We start from the raw sequence: 20,561 nt of genomic DNA, 5'->3' as shown, positions 1-20,561 counted from the left end.
TTTAAGAGAAGACAAGCCTTTTCTTATGAGTTCTCTCTCCTCCACCTCATTATTTATCCTACGTGACACTCCTAAGATAGCACCATTGTACATGTCCTAATGTAGTTTTCAAGGAATCTAACAGAATCCGTAATGGAGTGTTTTCCTTGGTCGTGGACCACATCATTTCGTAGGAACCAAGCACGCTGGAAGACAAGAGGACCAAGCCACACAACTTCAGTTTGATTCTGGCGAGGAGGATCGGGAGATAGTCAGTCCCTGTGTATTTGAAAACCCCTTCCTCCAGCTTGTACGCACTTCGGACAAAGAAGTACTGGCACGATTCGTAGTAACAAGCCGGCACATCCTCCATCTTCACCAAGTGGTCTCGTGTGTTGGATCGGGTGGTTGTTCTACTGTGCATGCCTTTTGAGTGACAATGAGTGGATTTTTTCAGAATCGAAGAACTAGGATAAAGAAAGGGCAGCCCAGTGCACGTAGCTCCTGATTGCGCAGGTTCTGAGAAAAGATCCGGTCACTTTGGTTCTATAGTCTTTCCCTGCATTTTCTGTAAGAGGTTGTTTTCAGGACAAGAACTTATCACAAGGCAACAACTTATCGCTGCGCCAAGGATCGAAGACCCAAAATAGAACAAAAAATAAATCCTTATACCACACTAAGCTCAGTTAGAGGCGTCCTAATTTTTCACACATTTATGTATGTGTTCGTTGTATTTGTGTCAAAAAAATCATGAATTCGCAAAGCTTGCGCGTTTTTCATTTATAGAAGAGTAGAACAAGGTACGAGGTCTCTATCACTAGACCAATTCGAAGTGCCGCGAGAGAGGAAGGAGGGGGTGGATTACGAAGTACCACATCTGAAGGGAAGACTAGAGCCCACCACATGCAGTGCGCAGGGCGTCCGACCTCCTTATCTTGTTTTGTCGTTAAAGATGCTCGGGTTCGAGGGATCGAGCCCAGCAGCGTCTGCGATGTGTCGCGATTACTTTGTCTTCTGTAGACACTAGGGGCACGACAGTGCACCCGGTGGGCCTTCGACCAACTCGTTGAGTCGGGTGGAGGGTCTAGTGATGGTTGTAGCTGCATGAATATAGTCGCGGTGAGGCAGAGCCTTCTATCTGCCAAGCATCAACATGATGCTCCCGAGTCTAGATGAGGCATGGAGCCTGTTTGGGCGAAGTGAAGCCCCCGAGCCCGGAAGCAGCGAGGTTGGAGCCCTCGCGCTCGGATACGACGAGGCTGGAGTACCTGCAAGGTCCAGAAAACAAGGCAAATTTGGGTTTGCATTTTGTTAAACACTGGAAGACCAAGTGGGCTTTCACATGCATAGTTAATGCAAAAACTTTTATAAGTAGTACAACTTATGAAGTTACTTCACTCTGGTGCAAATAATAAGCAATGGAGGGAAACCGAGGATGCCGGCTAAATCTGTGATGCAACCCTCGGGCGGTGCCTATGAGGAGATCGGTATTGATTCAACCTCAAAGTTAATCATGAGAGATCTAACGTTGATACTACCCCTGGGTTTTGATAGCGAAAGGGTAGTTTTAGATATGGTTTGTTACGTTGATGCTGCTCCCGGTAGTTTATTCAGGGGAGGTCGGTAAATGACGATACAACCCCTGAGTCCAGACATTATGGGGAGAAACCTCAATGCATCCTCTTAGCTGACTATAGGGAGGTCCACTTTGCCTGATGCAGCCCCCGAGTGTGGCAAAAGAGAGTTCAGTTAATTACTTCCCCTCAGTCCTCTAAGTCTACCCCGAGAGGTTCCTTCTATTTTATGAAGCCCATGGGTCCGACCTCAGAGAGATCTCCTTTGTGGACCATACTAACATTATGCTTAGGCACCGGTATTAGACACACACTAGTGGGGAATCCTGACTCCTTGGGAACGCCTTAGTCCTATCGATTTCAACAACTTTAATTCACGTCTCTTGCTACTTTATTTTATTTTAGTAATTTACTTCACCCACTACACCTCTTTCACCCATATTACTATTGCTTTGGATTTCCTTTAACTTCAGTCACTACTATTTGAGCCCTACAAGAGACAAAAGGCCGATTCCTGTGCTCCTTGTGCAATCAATATTCTTACTTCAAAAAAGCTGCAACTAAACCATGTGCACTTGCAGGCCATCAGTCGCCCTGACATGTGGACCACGTCTGTCATAAATGAAGGAAATATGCCCTAGAGACAATAATAAAGTTGTTATTTATATTTCCTTATATCATGATAAATGTTTGTTATTCATGCTAGAATTGTATTAATCGAAAACTTAGTACATGTACGAATACATAGACAAAATAGAGTGTCCCTAGTATGCCTCTACTTGACTAGCTCGTTAAATGGTTATGCTCCCTGACCATAGACATGTGTTGTCATTTGATGAACGGGATCACATCATTAGAGAATGATGTGATGGACAAGACCCATCCGTTAGCTTAGCATAAATGATCGTTTAGTTTTATTGCTATTGCTTTCATCATGACTTATACATGTTCCTCTGACTATGAGATTATGCAACTCTCGAATACCGGAGGAACACATTGTGTGCTATCAAACGTCACAACGTAACTGGGTGATTATAAAGATGCTCTACAGGTGTCTCCGATGGTGTTTGTTGAGTTGGCATAGATCGAGATTAGGATTTGTCACTTCGTGTATCGGAAAGGTATCTCTAGGCCCTCTCGGTAATGCACATCACTATAAGCCTTGCAAGCAATGTAACTAATGAGTTAGTTACGGGATGATGCATTACATAACGAGTAAAGAGACTTGCTGGTAACGAGATTGAACTAGGTACGATGATACCGACGATCGAATCTCGAGCAAGTAACATACTGATGACAAAGGGAACAACGTATGTTGTTATGCGGTTTGACCGATAAAGATCTTCGTAGAATATGTGGGAGCCAATATGAGCATCCAGGTTCCGCTATTGGTTATTGACCGGAGATGAGTCTCGGTCATGTCTACATAGTTCTCGAACCCGTAGGGTCCGCACGCTTAACGTTCAATGATGATCGGTATTATGAGTTTATGTTTTTATGTACCGAGGGTTGTTCGGAGTCCCGGATGTGATCACGGACATGGCGAGGAGTCTCGAAATGGTCGAGATATAAAGATTGATATATTAGATGACTATATTCGGACACCGGATGAGTTCCGAGGGTCACCGGATATATATCGGGGTGCCGAAAGGGTTATCGGAACCACCAGAGAAGTAATGGGCCTTATTGGGCCTAGGGGAGAGAGAAGGGCTGGCCGCACCCCCCCCCCTCCATGGGCCTAGTCCAAATCAGACTAGGGGGAGGGGCGGCGCCCCCTCCTTCCTTCTCTTCCCCCTCCTTCCTTCTTCTCCTAGTAGGACTAGGAAAGGGGGGAGTCCTACTCCTACTAGGAGGAGGATTCCTCCCCCCTTGGCGTGCCCATGAGGGCCGGCCGACCTCCCCATCCCTCCTTTATATAGGTGGGGAGGGGGGCACCCTAGAGATCATCAAAGTTGATTGTTTAGCCGTGTGCGGTGCCCCCCTCCACAGAATTCCACCTCGGTCATATCGTTGTAGTGCTTAGGCGAAGCCCTGCATCGGTAACTTCATCATCACCGTCATCACGCCGTCATGCTGACGAAACTCTCCCTCGGCCTCAACTAGATCAAGAGTATGAGGGACGTCACCGAGCTGAACGTGTGCAGATCGCGGAGGTGCCGTGCGTTCGGTACTTGATCGGTTGGATCGTGAAGACGTTCGACTATATCAACCGCGTTTCATAACGCTTCCGCTTTCGGTCTATGAGGGTACGTAGACATACTCTCCCCCTCTCGTTGTTATACATCTCCTAGATAGATCTTGCGTGATCATAGGAATTTTTTTGAAATACTGCGTTCCCCAACAATAAACATGTTTAAAATTGTCAAAATGGTCATCACTTTCACTTGGTAGTTTTTGGCCACAAAATTATAAAAAAGTTTTAGGTTTTGCCACTCCCAACAAAGTGGTAGTTCTATGGGACATAAGCCCCAGTTGTGTTTTTTTAAATACCCATTCCTTCATGATGGACTAGTTGAGGCAGGGGCTCCAAAGTGCATGGTGAGCGAGTGTTGTGTCAGCGACCAGCCAAATCATGAGCGGGAAGAAAATGAAATTTCAAGCAGGCGGCCGATTCGCAAGCTTCGACTCCAGCTCGGCTTGCGGGCCCGGAATGGGCCTTGGGCCCGGTGCGTGTATAAAGCTCCTCCTACCACCTCTTGTGTGAGGCGGACAGCTGGCAACAACTAGGAAATACTTGGACAGAAAGTAGCTCACCTCTCTCCCCCTCGATCGCCTCCCCGAGTTGTAATTTGAACTCCATTTCATGGCGATTTAGATGGAGAGCTAACAATCTGGTATCAGAGTCAACATCGCCATGCCTTCCTGAGGGGCTTCTTAGGGGGATGGGATGTTAGGGCTGTTGTAGGCCGGTGAGGCTGGCTCGAGTTTAGTCCCACCTTACTTACGGGAGAAGGCTACAACCATCTTATAAGGGAGAGATTCCTTCCTCCTTTCAGTTCGGGCTTTTGGGATGGAGTGGGCTCTCCGCTGAATGCTGGCCCGTGTGGGCATAAACATCCAAAACATGGACAGGGTGTGGGCTAGGCCGAGTTGGGCGCTATCATCTGGTATGAGAGCTAGCTCTGGTGATTCCGATGATCTCGCCACTTGGGAGGATATGGAAGCCACCAAGCAAAAAATTCTGAGGGGTCCAGCTTGGGGACAAGCCGTTTCAAAAGAAGGGGGATTGTCGTTGACCAGGCAGATCATGAGCGGGAAGAAAATGACATTTCAAACAGGCCTCCCATTCGCAAGCCCCGACTCTCGGAATGGGCCTAGGGCCCGGTGCGTGTATAAAGCTCCTCCTATCCCCTCCTGCGCGAGGTGGACGGCAGGCAACGGCTAGGAAATACTTGGACAAAAAGTAGCTCACCTCTCTTCCCTTGGATTCCCTCCTCTGGTTGTAATTTGAATTCCATTTCATGGCGATTTAGATCGAGAGCTAACATGCTGCCGACCAAACCCATAGGGCGACCGCACATGGGCCGGCCCGCGACGCCAATTCCGTTTACCGACCTCTCCCATTTGGTTTTCCAGTGATTTTTTTTGGGGGGGGGGGGGGGGGGAGGGTTTCTCTATTTGCTCCAGGTTTTTTTCATAGAAACATGAACATTTTTTCTAAAGTTAAACAATTTGCAGAAAAAATAGGCCTATAAGTTTTGTAGTCTATAAATCCTATAGAATTAAATAGCATGGTGTGGCATGTAGAGACTTTTGATGGTACGACGTTGAACAGGGACCACCCTTCGCTCTTATTACATCCACGCCGTGCCCGGCGCATGCATGCGTTGGTCTCCACCTCCGCACACCTTGGATCTCATCTCATCTCCCCCAGCTCCCTCCATCGAGTTGGACGCGGTGCAGTTCTTGGCGATAGGCATGGACAGGTGCTCTGCATTGTTATTGTCCTCTTCGATCGCCGCGGCCGCCTGAGGAGCCGGCGCGGACGGGGTAGAAGATGAAGGGGAACGTCGCGGCGGCGGTGCCTCGGCTGGTGGCTCACCGGGAGGTCGAGATGTTCTCGCACTACGTCGGTACGATTCGCGGCCATAGGTTTTACTTTTTTCTCCCCCCCAGGTCAATGTAACTTGCGTTCTCGAAGCCGAGCCCATTCGTCGCCCATTTCCTTCGGGCTAGGAGTAATTCAGGCCTTCAATGAATGGGCAACTCTGCAGAATGAATCGAATTGTGGGTTCTGATTTCATGGTCGATCAGGCCAGGTCTGCATTTGCACGACCAGGAGACAAACAGAGTCTATTCGATCACGAGAAATTGATGATACCACGGATTTCATTTGATACACGAATGACGAATCTTGCATTTCAGCATTTTTCTCTGTGGGTTACACTGAATTTTCCTGCTAATCGACCTATTTTCCTCGCAAGTTTTCGTACATGTATTTCAATGCAAAATCTTTACTGTTTCCGCTGAACATGTTTCCCCTGCATCATTGTTTTATGCTGACCGTTGCCGCATGCACTGTTCATCGATTCCGAGTAACATAAGCAATGGCCCATTCATCAGCACTTATCTGAATCTGTTTTTCAGCTAATCAAATCGGGATCGAGGATCCGAACCAGTGCCCCCACCTTTGTACAATGGCCTACGAGTACCTGAAGAAGAGCGAGGGCTACGAGCAGAATCTGCTCGCCTTCTTTCACAACAACATGGACCCGGACGCCCTGCTCGTGAAGCTGATCGAGGAGCTGGACAGATGCATACTCGGCTACTTCTCCTTCCACTGGAAATGGGCAACCCACGTGATCACGCAGGTATACGGCAAATGGGGCAGATTAAAGCGGAGGAAAATTTTGCACACTGACCAACTGACCTCTCGTTCGTAAAAATATGTCTCTCTGTATCACTTGCTTAATTAGGTTCTGACAGCAGAGCAACCTAAACGCAAGCTCAGGAGCTTGGTGTTTGAGGCCACCAGGTAATTAATCAACTGTCCACCTTTCATATATGTGATGATTCATTGATCCGGCCGGCACAAAATGCGCAAGAGAACAAGTTAGTCGTACAGATTCTCGATGGAATCTGGTTTTTGGTTGTTCATGATTGGGCAACGTACGTCCAGGAAGATGAGGTTCGAGAGGGTGACGAGAGAGCTGAAGGTGACGAGGCTCTTCTCGACTCTGATGGAGGAGCTCAAGGTGGTCGGGATAAGCTGCCACGAGAACCAGCCGCGCTACCCCCCGGCGGAGGTGATGGTCCCGGCGGCGCAAGGCGACCGCAGCCCGGTGCTGCTCCTGATGGGCGGCGGCATGGGCGCCGGCAAGAGCACCGTGATCAAAGAGATCGTGAAGGAGTGAGTCTCCTCGATCGAGTCGCCGGCAAGAGCGTGCAGTGAGCACCGTGTGTGCTGTGCTCGAATCAATGCGAATTAACGCGTGCTTGCAGGATGTTCTGGTCGGGCGCGGCGGCGAACGCGGTGGTGGTGGAGGCCGACGCGTTCAAGGAGTCGGACGTCATCTACCAGGCCATCAACTCCCGCGGCCACCACAACGACATGCTGCAGACCGCCGAGCTGGTAATCAATCAATGGAGCACTGGTTTTCTTGCGCGTTGCAGCAGTACAAATGCGTGCGTGCATGATGATGCAGGTGCACCAGTCGTCGACGGACGCGGCGGCGTCGGTGCTGGTGACGGCGCTGAACGAGGGGCGGGACGTGATCATGGACGGCACGCTGTCGTGGGAGCCGTTCGTGCTGCAGACCGTGGCCATGGCGCGGGAGGTGCACCAGCAGCGGTACCGCATGGGGGCCGGGTACAAGGTGGCCGCCGACGGGACCACCACCGAGCAGTACTGGGAGGCCGTGGAGGACGAGGAGGGCATCGGGCCCAACTGCAGAATGAAGCCCTACCGCATCGAGCTCGTCGGTGTGATCTGCGACGCCTACCTCGCCGTCATCAGAGGGATCAGGTAACTAGCTAAGATCAACTCTAGCCGATCGATCCTTTAATAATAAAGAAGTATCGGCCAAGTAAAACTTAGTGGAGTGTTTTTATTCCACACTATTTTTTGCCGGATCTAGCCGATCTTCTAAACTTAGTGAATACTAAGTACAAAAAAATATCAAATGCATTTTACTTTCGGTCACTGAAACAAATTTCATTGCTTCTTTATTTCATTAAACGATAGTTTAATATACCGGAGTACATAATTCATCGATTTTTCGCTAAGAGAATTGAACTAAAAAAACAAGAACTACAATTAGACATTTTAATAGAAATTTAACTTTCATAGTTGCTCCCATTAGTTGAATTAATATTTACTTTATGTCTTTATTTTGAACACTGTTGATGCTCTCAATTGGTTTCTCGAGTTTGCACACTTTTTTCTTCTTCGGTTCCGACGAATTCGACATTGCGTTACCTCTAGTCTCATCTCTAGTTTCTACTCTAGTAAGGAATGCATGAACATCTATTAAATTTCTTGCTATTAATAGATCGATGTAATCTTGTTTTGGATACCAAAAATTGTCATTCTATCCACAATTTTGAACAAACAATGAGGTACAAATTGCAACTAATCCGATGAACAACCGGATAAACAAGCACTCACCCCATCTCTTTTGCACTTGAAAAACACCCATCCGGGATGTTCTAGCATGGTCGAAACTCCGCGCATCACCTGCCGCGGGTAGTCGTTGCACTTGATGATCGGGCAACGGGGAGCCGACGAGTTGTTGGGCCAGTGCCGAGCCCGACCAACGTTGGGTGTGTCTTTGCCGGCGGTTCGCCGACGAGTGAGATTCGAGCGGTTAGAGGAGATCATACTTACATGCGGCGTAGAGTCTTTGTTGGGGGCTGTGCGGTTTGGTAACCAGCCAATCCATCGTCGCCGGCGGCCGGATGCATCAAATCTAACGGCGGTGGCGACATCCACCGATTCCTGCGCCGCCCACGGCGAGGGAGACTCGAATCCGAGTGGTCGAGGACCGCAACGGGGCCTACGGAGCGTCAGCGGTGACGGGTGGTGGCCGGTGGAGGTGGGAAGGATGACGTTGGCATAGATGTGGCGCGAGAGTGGGATGGGTGAGGCTACGGTAGAGAGCAGATTTTTTTGCTTGAGCTGTGGACGGCCGACTCAATACAAGAGTCCACTAGAAGGCCGAGTAAGAATTTTACTTCACCATTCAGTTTAGGAGATCGGCTAGGTGCGGTTGGCTAGAGTTTCTAAGCACCCATGCACAATGACACGATTCGTTTGTACGGCGGTGATGTACATGCACGCAGGCGAGCCATCATATGCGGGAGGGCGGTGCGGGTGACCTCGCAGCTGAGGTCCCACAAGCGGTTCGCCTCCGCCTTCCGGAGGTACTGCGAGCTCGTCGACAACGCCAGGCTCTACAGCACCAACGCCGTCGGCGGCCCAAAGGTATCTTTTTTCCTCGTGCACCGATCGACGGACGTCTTCTCCGTGTTGTGATGCGTGGATCCATGGATGCAACAGCTGATAGCGTGGAAGGACGGGGGCAGCAGGCTGCTGGTGGACGTGGAGGACATCCAGCTGCTGGACCGGGTGAGCAGGATCAACGAGGAGGCCAATTGCGTCCACGAGCTGTACCAGAACGGGCACCCCACGGGCGGCGCGGGGTCGTCGGTGTGGGAGGACCTGGTGACGTCGCCGGAGAGGGCGTCCATCCAGCGGGAGCTCAAGGCGGCGATCCTCGAGAGCGAGGCCTGCTTCCCGTCCCCGTAGGCCGTAGCCACGCGCGCTGCTGGCCGCACTTCTTTCTTCTCAGTTTTCCAATAGGAGAATAGGCTTCTGGGTTCTGGTCTCTGCACTGCATCCAATCAATGCAATGCACGCACCCATTCCGTACGTACTGTTTGGTCATCATATATTTTTCTCCGAGAGTTTTGTTTTGGTAAACTTTGTGAGCTAGTTGTAAACTTGTAATTAGGTTGGTTAATCCCTTGTCAGGCAAATTATTATGGAATAAGAGATGGATCAAATGCGCAACATGCATGTTGGTTAGTTTCATCCGGGCTAATTCAATTTCAAGAAAATCGTTCCGTGTGAATATTTGGGGTGTGTTTGGTAGCTGTTCCCATCCTAACATAGTTGTTCCCCTTTGAGACATGCTAAGTCTAGACATGCTAGGCATATGAATGTGCAGTTGTTTGATAGTGATGTATTTATCGAGACATGCTGTCTTGAGACTGTATTTGGTAGCCCGGATCTGAGGTAGGTTGCACATTCATGTCCAATCAATACAATGCACGCAGTCATTCCGTACGTACTATTTGGTCATCATATATTTTTTTTCAAGAGTTTTGTTTTGGTAAACTTTGTGAACTAGTTGTAAACTTGTAATTAGGTTGGTTAATCCCTTGTCAGGCAAATTATTATGGAATAAGAGATGGGTCACATGCGCGCAACATGTTGGTACTTTTACTTTCAGCCGTGTTGATTCATTTTCGAGAAAATCGTTTTCTGTGGACTGTGGTGCGTTGAGAGACACCTAAATTTTGTAAACCGCCGCGCCAAATTTGAGGTGAAGCGGCGTTCAATGCATTTTCTAAAAAAGTTAACGTTTTGTTCCGTGCATTTTGTGACCAACACTTAAAGTGGTGGTTTTTGCTAAAGACAATATAATTGTGGTGGTGTTATGGATTTAACTCGAATATTCGGGTTAAACCCTGTTAATTCATGTTGGTTTCAGTCATCATAATACTCTGATGACACATGAATTTGAGCTAAATTGGGACAGTTCAAACTTCTGTCAGGTTTTGCTTGTTGGGTTTCTCAGTCAAATTCAAGGCGGCGTTCTACTCACTTGGCCGAATTCAAAACTGAGATAACCGTCGTTGGACCATATGATTCCCTTTTTTAGTACATCGATCAACTCATCAGTTCTCCACCACTTGCAACTTCACATGTAAGTTTTCACTTACGTCTCGCTGGACCCTGCAAGCAGCCGGATTTGATTTCCTTGAGCTCTACCAAGGCATTATTTATATATTTATTTATTTTGCGGGAAGGCATTTGTTATTCGTATGTCCACCTCAAACGAAGATACCTACACCGCTACACGCACGACATAGACGGAGTTTAGCAAGTAGTAGTAGTAGTAGTATAATTGATGAATTTTGCATGATATACTGAATCAAATCATGTTGACTATTCTGACTGAAGAAGCAGTCAACTTGCGACTATATTATACAGTACTCCGTTGACTAATTCAGGCTCTCGTTTATGTCGTTGGCCGTACTGAGGCACTGATAGTACAGAGCAATTCATAATTCGAAAGAATTCAAGTCGAATTGCCTTTTCCAGCGCACGCACCGTGGGCTCCACCCTGACGTCCATGCAGATGACGCTGTGACAGGAGCACGACCGGATTGCCGTCACCCGCAGCTCCTGCGTGGCCTTGAGCCGCCCGAACCACGCCAGCCATAGAAGGACACCCGCCCTCGCCGCGCACATTGACCACCATGCCGCCGCCGCCATGAGACGATGACAAACCGGCCGCCCCGGACCCAGAGCGCTAAAATAAAAACTAAAACCATGTCCAAAATGATTTTTTCTAATGAATTAATGACGCTGGTATTACCCTTTCAAAAGAAATAAAATGATTTTGTTAAAAAGACTTGCACACTGATTTGCTTTGAAATTGCACATTTTGTAATATGCAAAGAATAAACATAGCATATTATAATTTTCACACTCTGATATAATTTACACATATATTATATTGTACTTACAACTATACATTCACAATCACCTAACATCAACGAAAGAACCAACGGTCAAGAAGTCAACAACAACAACAACAACAACAACGACAACAACAACAAAGCCTTTAGTCCCAAACAAGTTGGGGTAGGCTAGAGGTGAAACCCATAAGATCTCGCAACCAACTCATGGCTCTGGCACATGGATAGCAAGCTTCCACGCACCCCTGTCCATAGCTAGCTCTTTGGTGATAACCAACGGTCAAGAAGTCGACTTATTTAAATTCAAAAAGCAAACAACTTACATATAGCTAAAGTGTTTGGTTACTGATGCCCTAAGTTGGGACGGTTTAAACTTCTGTCAAGTTTTGGTTGGATTTCTCGGTCAAATTCAAGTGGATATTCTAGCCATTTGGCCGAATTCAAAACCAAAATAGCTGGTTGTTTGGAAATTCCAAAGATCCGAGTGGCGCTTTAATCTCCCACTAGAAGCGGATGCGCGCTTTGCCACACCGCTGGCTAGTGGCTCATCAGGATTGGGCCAGGCCCCAGGCCACCTCGAGTCACTTTGGAGCGCGGTAGCAATGTAGCTAGCTACAACGATTGCTACAGTCATAGGAATTGGGCCTCACGCCCAAGCTAGGCTACCTAGGGTATGTCTTCGTCGTTGTTCTGAGTGTCTCTCTTGTAATTGCTCTCGCGTTGCTATGTTTTTCAAGGGAGAGATCGTCCTAAGGTTGCCTTAGTGTTCCTTATATTGGAGGAACACGAGCCAACCACATATGCAAGAACAAAGGTAGAAAGAACCAAAAAGACTCCAACCAACCAATATAGAGAAACAAAAACAATAGAGAAGAGCTGCACAGAGGTTGCGGACCCTCCTCTCCCTCCCGTGTCACCCCCGCGCGGTGGCCGAGAGGAAACCCTAGCCTGCCGCCGCCAGCGCCCCCGACCCTCCCCCCTCCCCCCCTCCCTGCCGCCGCCACGGGGCTCGGTCGAGCAAAGCCCGCCCGGAGCCAGCGGCGGCGGGGAAATCTCGATCCCTCGCAGGTGGGAGCCAGCACGTGGCTGCTTCCACCGGCCTGGGCGAAGCACTGGCGACGGGCGGCGCGGCGTGGCGGCGCTCTGTATTGCGTGAAAGTTGAAAAGGTTTGAGAACGTCAAAAGTATGAAACAATTGCTTGGCTTGTCATCGGGGTTGTGCATGATTTGAATATTTTGTGTGGTGAAGATGGAGCATAGCCAGACCATATGATTTTGTAGGGATAACTTTCTTTGGCCATGTTATTTTGAAAAGACATGATTGCTTTATTAGTATGCTTGAAGTATTATTGTCTTAATGTCAAATGACAGACTATTGCTTTGAATCACTCGTGTCTTAATATTCATGCCATGATTAGATTACATGATCAAGATTATGCTAGGTAGCATTCCACATCAAAAATTATCTTTTTATCATTTACCTACTCGAGGACGAGCAGGAATTAAGCTTGGGGATGCTGATACGTCTCCGTCGTATCTATAATTTTTTATTGTTCCATGTCAATATTATACAACTTTCATATACTTTTGGCAACTTTTTATACTATTTTTGGGACTAACATATTGATCCAGTGCCCAGCGTCAGTTCCTGTTTGTTGCATGTTTTTTGTTTCGCAGAAAATCCATATCAAATGGAGTCCAAACAGGATAAAAACTGACGGAGATTTTTTTGGAATATATGTGATTTTTGGGAAGAAGAATCAACGCGAGACGATGCCCGAGGGGGGCACGAGGCAGGGGGCGCGCCCCAGGGGGTCAGGCGCGCCCTGGGCCCTTGCGGCCACCCCGTAAGGCAGTTGGTGCCCTTCTTTCGCCGCAAGAAAGCTAATATCCGGATACAAATCATGATAAAATTTCAGCCCAATCGAAGTTACGGATCTCCGGGAATTTAAGAAACGGTGAAAGGCCAGAATCTGGAACGCAGAAACAGAGAGAGACAGAGAGACAGATCCAATCTCGGAGGGGCTCCGCCGCCATGGAGGCCACGGACCAGAGGGCAAACCCTTCTCCCATCTAGGGAGAAGGCCAAGGAAGAAGAAGAAGAAGAAGAAGGGGGGACCTCTCCCTCTCTCTCCCGGTGGCACCGGAACACCGCCTGGGCCATCATCGTGTGACGGCGATCTACACAAACACCTCCGTCATCTTCACCAACATCTTCATCACCTTCCCCCATCTATCTACAGCGGTCCACTCTTCCACAACCCGCTGTACCCTCTACTTGAACATGGTGCTTTATGCTTCATATTATCATCCAATGATGTGTTGCCATCCTATGATGTCTGAGTAGATTTTCGTTGTCCTATCGGTAATTGGTGAATTGCTATGATTGGTTTAATTTGCTTGTGGTTATGTTGCTGTCCTTTGGTGCAAATCGTATGAACGCGCGCGTGGATCACTGAAGGAAATATGCCCTAGAGGCAATAATAAAGTTATTATTTATTTCCTTATATCATGATAAATGTTTATTATTCATGCTAGAATTGTATTAACCAGAAACTTAGTACATGTGTGAGTACATAGACAAAAGAGTGTCACTAGTTTGCCTCTACTTGATTAGCTCGTTGAATTAAAGACGGTTAAGTTTCCTAGCCATATACATGAGTTGTCATTTGATTAATGGGATCACATCATTAGAGAATGATGTGATTGACTTGACCCATTCCGTTAGCTTAGCACGATGATCGTTTAGTTTGTTGCTACTGCTTTCTTCATGACTTATACATGTTCCTCTGACTATGAGATTATGCAACTCCCGAATACCGGAGGAACACTTTGTGTGCTACCAAACGTCACAACGTAACTGGGTGATCATAAAGGTGCTCTACAGGTGTCTCTGATGGTACTTGTTGAGTTGACATAGATCAAGATTAGGATTTGTCACTCTGATTGTCGGAGAGGTGTCTCTGGGCCCTCTTGGTAATGCACATCACTATAAGCCTTGCAAGCAATGTGACTAATGAGTTAGTTGCAGAATGATGCATTACGGAACGTGTAAAGAGACTTGCCGGTAACGAGATTGAACTAGGTATTGAGATACCAACGATCGAATCTCGGGCAAGTAACATACCGATGACAAAGGGAACAACGTATATCGTTATGCGGTTTGAACGATAAAGATCTTCGTAGAGCCAATATGAGCATCTAGGTTCCGCTATTGGTTATTGACCGGAGATGAGTCTCGGTCATGTCTACATAGTTCTCGAACCCGTAGGGTCCGCACGCTTAACGTTCGGTGATGATCGGTATTATGAGTGTATGTGTTTTGATGTACCGAAGGTTGTTCGGGGTCTCGGATGAGATCAGGGACATGACGAGGTGTCTCGAAATGGTCGAGACGTAAAGATCGATATATTGGAAGGCTATATTCGGACATCGGAAAGGCTCTGAGTGGTTCGGGTATTTATCGGAGTACCGGAGAGTTACGGGAATTCGCCGAGGAGTATATGGGCCGTATTGGGCTTTAGGGGAAAGAAAGAGGGGAGGCTGCCCCCCCCCAAGACCTAGTCCGAATTGGACTAGGGGGAGGGGCGGCGCCCCCTCCTTCCTTCTCTTCTCTTTTCCCTTTCCTTCTCTCCTACTCCTACTACACGGAAGGGGGGAATCCTACTCCCGGTGGGACTAGGACTCCCCAGGGCCCGCCATAGTAGAGGGCCGGCCCTCCCCCTCCTCCACTCCTTTATATACGGGGGAGGGGCACCCCATGGACACACAAGTTGATTGTTCCAAGCTGTGTGCGGTGCCCCCCTCCACCATAATCCACCTCGATCATATCGTAGCGGTGCTTAGGCGAAGCCCTGCGTCGGTAGCAACATCATCACCGTCATCACGCCGTCGTGCTGACGGAACTCTCCTGTGACGCTCTGCTGGATCAGAGTTCGTGGGACGTCATCGAGCTGAACGTGTGCTGAACTTGGAGGTGTTGTGCGTTCGGTACTTGGATCGGTCGGATCGTGAAGACGTTCGACTACATCAACCGCGTTCTTATAACGCTTCCGCTTACAGTCTATGAGGGTATGTGGACGATACTCTTCCCTCTCGTTGCTATGCATCACCATGATCTTGCGTGTCCTTAGGAATTTTTTTGAAATTATTGCGTTCCCCAACAGTGGCATCCGAGCCAGGTTTATGCGTAGATGTTATATGCACGAGTAGAACACAGAGGAGTTGTGGGCGTGGGTATATACATATTGCTTGCCGTCACTAGTTGATTCTTGATTCAGCGTCACTATTGGATGAAGCGGCTCAGACCGACATTATGCGTACGCTTACGCGAGACTGGTTCTACCGACGTGCTTCGCACACAGGTGGCTAGTGGGTGTCTGTTTCTCCAGCTTTAGTTGAATCGGATTCAATGAACAGGGTTCTTTCTGAAGATCAAAAAGCAATCACTATACCGCGTTCTGGTTTTTGATGCGTAGGTAAGAACAGTTCTTGCTCAGCCCGTAGCAGCCACGTAAAACTTGCAACAACAAAGTAGAGGACGTCTAACTTGTTTTTCAGGGCATGTTGTGATGTGATATGGTCAAGACGTGATGAGATATAAATTGTTGTATGAGATGATCATGTTTTGTTAAAGTTATCGACAACTGGCAGAAGCCTTATGGTTGTCTCTTTATTGCATAAGATGCAAGTGCCATGTAATTGATTTACTTTATCACTATGCGATAGCAATAGTTGCAAAAGCAATAGTTGGCGAGACGACCATGTGATGACCCACGAGTAAAGGGGATCTATCGTAGTCCTTTCGATAAGTAAGAGTGTCGAACCCAACGAGGAGCAGAAGGAAATGATAAGCGGTTTCCAGCAAGGTATTCTCTGCAAGTACTGAAATAAGTGGTAACAGATAGTTTTGTGATAGGATAATTTGTAACGAGCAACAAGTAAAAAAAGTAAATAAAGTGCAGCAAGGTGGCCCAATCCTTTTTGTAGCAAAGGACAAGCCTGGACAAACTCTTATATAAAGAAAAGCGCTCCCGAGGACACATGGGAATATCGTCAAGCTAGTTTTCATCACGTTCATAAGATTCGCATTCGGTACTTTGATAATCTGATATGTGGGTGGACCGGTGCTTGGGTACTGTCCTTACTTGGACAAGCATCCCACTTATGATTAACCTCTATTGCAAGCATCCGCAACTACAACAAAAGTATTAAGGTAAACCTAACCATAACATGAAACATATGGATCCAAATCAGCCCCTTATGAAGCAACACATAAACTAGGGTTTAAGCTTCTGTCACTGTAGCAACCCATCATCTACTTATTACTTCCCAATGCCTTCCTCTAGGCCCAAATAATGGTGAAGTGTCATGTAGTCGACGTTCACATAACACCACTGGAGGAGAGACAACATACATCTCATCAAAATATCAAGCGAATACCAAATTCACATGACTACTAATAGCAAGACTTCTCCCATGTCCTCAGGAACAAACGTAACTACTCACAAAGCATAAACATGTTCATAATCAGAGGGGTATTAATATGCATATATGATCTAAACATATGATCTTCCACCAATTAAACCAACTAGCATCAACTACAAGGAGTAATTAACACTACTAGCAACCTACTAGTACCAATCCCGGACTTGGAGACAAGAATTGGATACAAGAGATGAACTAGGGTTTTGAGAGGAGATGGTGCTAATGAAGATGTTGATGGAGATTGCCCTCTCCCGATGAGAGGAGCGTTGGTGATGACGATGGCGATGATTTCCCCCTCCCGGAGGGAAGTTTCCCCGGCAGAACAGCTCCGGCAGAACCCTAGATTGGTTCCGCCAAGGTTCCGCCTCGTGGCGGCGGAGTTTCGTCCGAGAAGATGGCTTCTTATTTTTTTTCCATCGAAAGACTTCATATAGCAGAAGATGGCCACCGGAGGGCCACCAGGGGGCCCACGAGGTAGGGGGGTAGGGCGCGCCCCCACCCTCGTGGGCAGGGTGTGGCCCCCCTGGTGAACTTTTTCCGCTGAGTATTTTTTATATATTCTGAAAATGTCTTCCATGAAGTTTCAGGACTTTTGGAGTTGTGCAGAATAGGTCTCTAATATTTACTCCTTTTCCAGCCCAGAATCCCAGCTGCCGGCATTCTCCCTCTTTATGGAAGCCTTGTAAAATAAGAGAGAATAGGCATAAGTATTATGACATAGTGTGTAATAACAGCCCATAATGCAATGAATATCAATATAAAAGCATGATGCAAAATGGACGTATCACCATGTGATGACACATTGATGGAGATCAAGATGATGGAGATCATGGTGTCCGATAGAGATCATGACGGTACTTTGGAGATGGAGATCAAAGGCGCAAGATGATCATGGCCATATCATGTCACATATTTTGATTGCATGTGATGTTTATCCTTTATGCATCTTATTTTTCTTAGTTCGGTGGTAGCATTATAAGATGATCTCTCACTAAATTTCAAGGTATAAGTGTTCTCCCTGAGTATGCACCGTTGCGACAGTTCTTCGTGCCGAGACACCACGTGATGATCGGGTGTGATAAGCTCTACGTTCACATACAATGGGTGCAAGCCAGTTTTGCACATGCGGAATACTCGGGTTGAACTTGACGAGCCTAGCATATGCAGATATGACCTCGAAACACTGGAGACCGAAAGGTCGAGCGTGAATCATATAGTAGATATGATCAACATAGTGATGTTCACCATTGAAAACTACTCCATCTCACGTGATGATCGGACATGGTTTATTTAATTTGGATCACGTGATCATTTAGATGACTAGAGGGATGTCTATCTAAGTGTGAGTTCTTAAGTAGTATGATTAATTGAACTTTAATTTATCATGAACTTAGTCCTGATAGTATTTGCATATCTATGTTGTAGATCAATAGCTCGCGATGTAGCTCCCCGTTTATTTTGATATGTTCCTAGAGAAAAACTAAGTTGAAAGATGTTAGTAGCAATGATGCGGATTGGATCCGTGATCTGAGGATTATCCTCATTGCTGCACAGAAGAATTATGTGCTTGATGCACCGCTAGGTGATAGACCGGTTGCAGGAGCAGATGCAGGCGTTATGCACGTTTGGCGGGCTCGATATGATGACTACTTGATAGTTTAGTGCACCATGCTTTACAGCTTAGAGTCGGGGCTTCAAAGATGTTTTAAACGCCACGGAGCATATGAGATGTTCCAAGAGTTGAAATTAGTATTTCAGACTCATGCCCATGTCGAAAGGTATGAGACCTTTGACAAGCACTTTGCCTACAAGATGGAGGAGAATAGCTCAGCTAGTGAGCATGTGCTCAGAATGTCTGAGTACTACAATCACTTGAATCAAGTGGGAGTTAATATTCCAGATAAGATAGTGATTGACAGAGTTCTCTTGTCACTATCACCAAGTTACTGGAACTTCGTGATGAACTATAATATGCAAGGGATAACGGAAACGATTCCCAAGCTCTTCGTGATGCTGAAATCTACGAAGGTAGAAATCAAAAAAAGCATCAAGTGTTGATGGTTGACAAGACCACTAGTTTCAAGAAAAGGGCAAAGGGAAGAAGGGGAACTTCAAGAAGAACGGCAAGCAAGTTGCTGATCAAGTGAAGAAGCCAAGTCTAGACCTAAGCCTGAGACTAAGTGCTTCTACTACAAAGGGACTGGTCACTGGAAGCAGAACTGCCCCAAGTATTTGGCGGATAAGAAGGATGGCAAAGTGAACAAAGGTATATTTCATATACATGTTATTGATGTGTACTTTACTAGTGTTTATAGCAACCCCTCACTATTTGATACTAGTTCAGTTGCTAAGATTAGTAACTCGAAACGGGAGTTGCAGCATGAACAGAGACTGGTTAAGGGTGAAGTGACGATGTGTGTTGGAAGTGGTTCCAAGATTGATATTATCATCATCGCACACTCCCTATACTTTCGGGATTAGTGTTGAACCTAAATAAATGTTATTTGGTGTTTGCGTTGAGCAGGAATATGATTTGATCATGTTTATTGCAATACGTTTATTCATTTAAAGTCAGAGAATAATTGTTGTTCTGTTTACATGAATAAAACCTTCAATGGTCATACACCCAAGGTGAATGGTGTAACGCCCTCGATGCGGCTATATCTCGCACGTGTCGAAGCAGGACTTAGAGGCATAACCGCATTGAAAGCAATGTCGCAAGTGGGGTAATCTTCACACAACCCATGTAATACATAACGGAAAGAGATACATAGTTGGCTTACAATCGCCACTTCACACAATACATAAATAAAGCATTACATCATCCAGATACACTCAAGGTCCGACTACGGAACCAAAATGAAAGAAGACTACCCTAAATGCTACACAGATCCCCGATCGACCCCAACTGGGCTCCACTACTGATCAACTAGAACGAAACAACACAAAGGACAAGATCTTCATCGAGCTCCTCCTTGAGCTTGGTTGCGTCACCTGCTCGGTAACATCGGCACCTACAAACTGGTTTTGGAAGTAAACTGTGAGTCACGGGGACTCAACAATCTCACACCCTCGCGATCAAGACTATGTAAGCTCATAGGTAAGGTAAAAGGCATGAGGTGGAGCTGCAGCAAGCGACTAGCATATATGGTGGCTAACATACGCAAATGAGAGCGAGAAGAGAAGGCAAAAGCACGGTCGAACAACTATGATCAAGAAGTGATCCTAGAACAACCTACGTCAAGCATTACTCCAACACCGTGTTCACTTCCCGGACCCCGCCGAGAAGAGACCATCACGGTTACACACGCGGTTGGTGCATTTTAATCAAGGTCAACTTCAGGTTTTCTACAACCGGACATTAACAAATTCCCATCTGCTCATAACCACCGGCACGGCTTTCGAAAGTTCAAAACCCTGGAGGGGTGTCCCAACTTAGCCCATCACAAGCTCTCACGGTCAACGAAGGATATTCCTTCTCCAAAGACAATCCGATCAGGCTCGGCATCCCGGGTACAAGACATCCTCGACAATGGTAAAACAAGTCCAGCAAAGCCACCCAGATGTGCCGACAAATCCCGATAGGAGCTGCACATATCTCGTTCTCAGGGCACACCGGATAGGTCAAGCTACGAGTAAAACCAGCCCTCGAGTTGCCCCGAGGTGGCCCTACAGGCTGCCCGTTTCGGACCAACACTCAGAGGAGCACTGGCCCGGGGGGGGGGGGGGGGGGTTAAATAAAGATGACCCTTGGGCTGGCCTACCCAAGGGAAAGAAAAGGCTAGGTGGCAAATGGTAAAACCAATGTTGGGC

General features: G+C 47.1%; 1 protein-coding gene across 1 annotated transcript; it reads left to right on the top strand.

Annotated features, from left to right (window-relative positions):
- Positions 1–5,352: 5,352 nt before the first annotated feature.
- Positions 5,353–9,618, top strand: LOC125528773 (calmodulin calcium-dependent NAD kinase-like). Its single transcript, XM_048693210.2, has 8 exons — positions 5,353–5,626; positions 6,141–6,364; positions 6,470–6,528; positions 6,673–6,903; positions 6,996–7,125; positions 7,199–7,518; positions 8,835–8,976; positions 9,052–9,618. The coding sequence occupies exons 1-8, from the start codon at positions 5,551–5,553 to the stop codon at positions 9,298–9,300; spliced, it is 1,431 nt and encodes a 476-aa protein (XP_048549167.1). The 5' UTR covers positions 5,353–5,550; the 3' UTR covers positions 9,301–9,618.
- The last annotated feature ends 10,943 nt before the right edge of the window (positions 9,619–20,561 follow it).

The sequence above is a fragment of the Triticum urartu genome, chromosome 3A, assembly GCF_056163025.1.
Source record: "Triticum urartu cultivar PI428250 chromosome 3A, HENAU_Tu73, whole genome shotgun sequence".
Taxonomy (NCBI): Eukaryota; Viridiplantae; Streptophyta; class Magnoliopsida; order Poales; family Poaceae; genus Triticum; species Triticum urartu.
The sequence above is the reverse complement of the archived record's forward strand: the minus strand, read 5'-3'. Positions and strand labels throughout refer to the sequence as shown.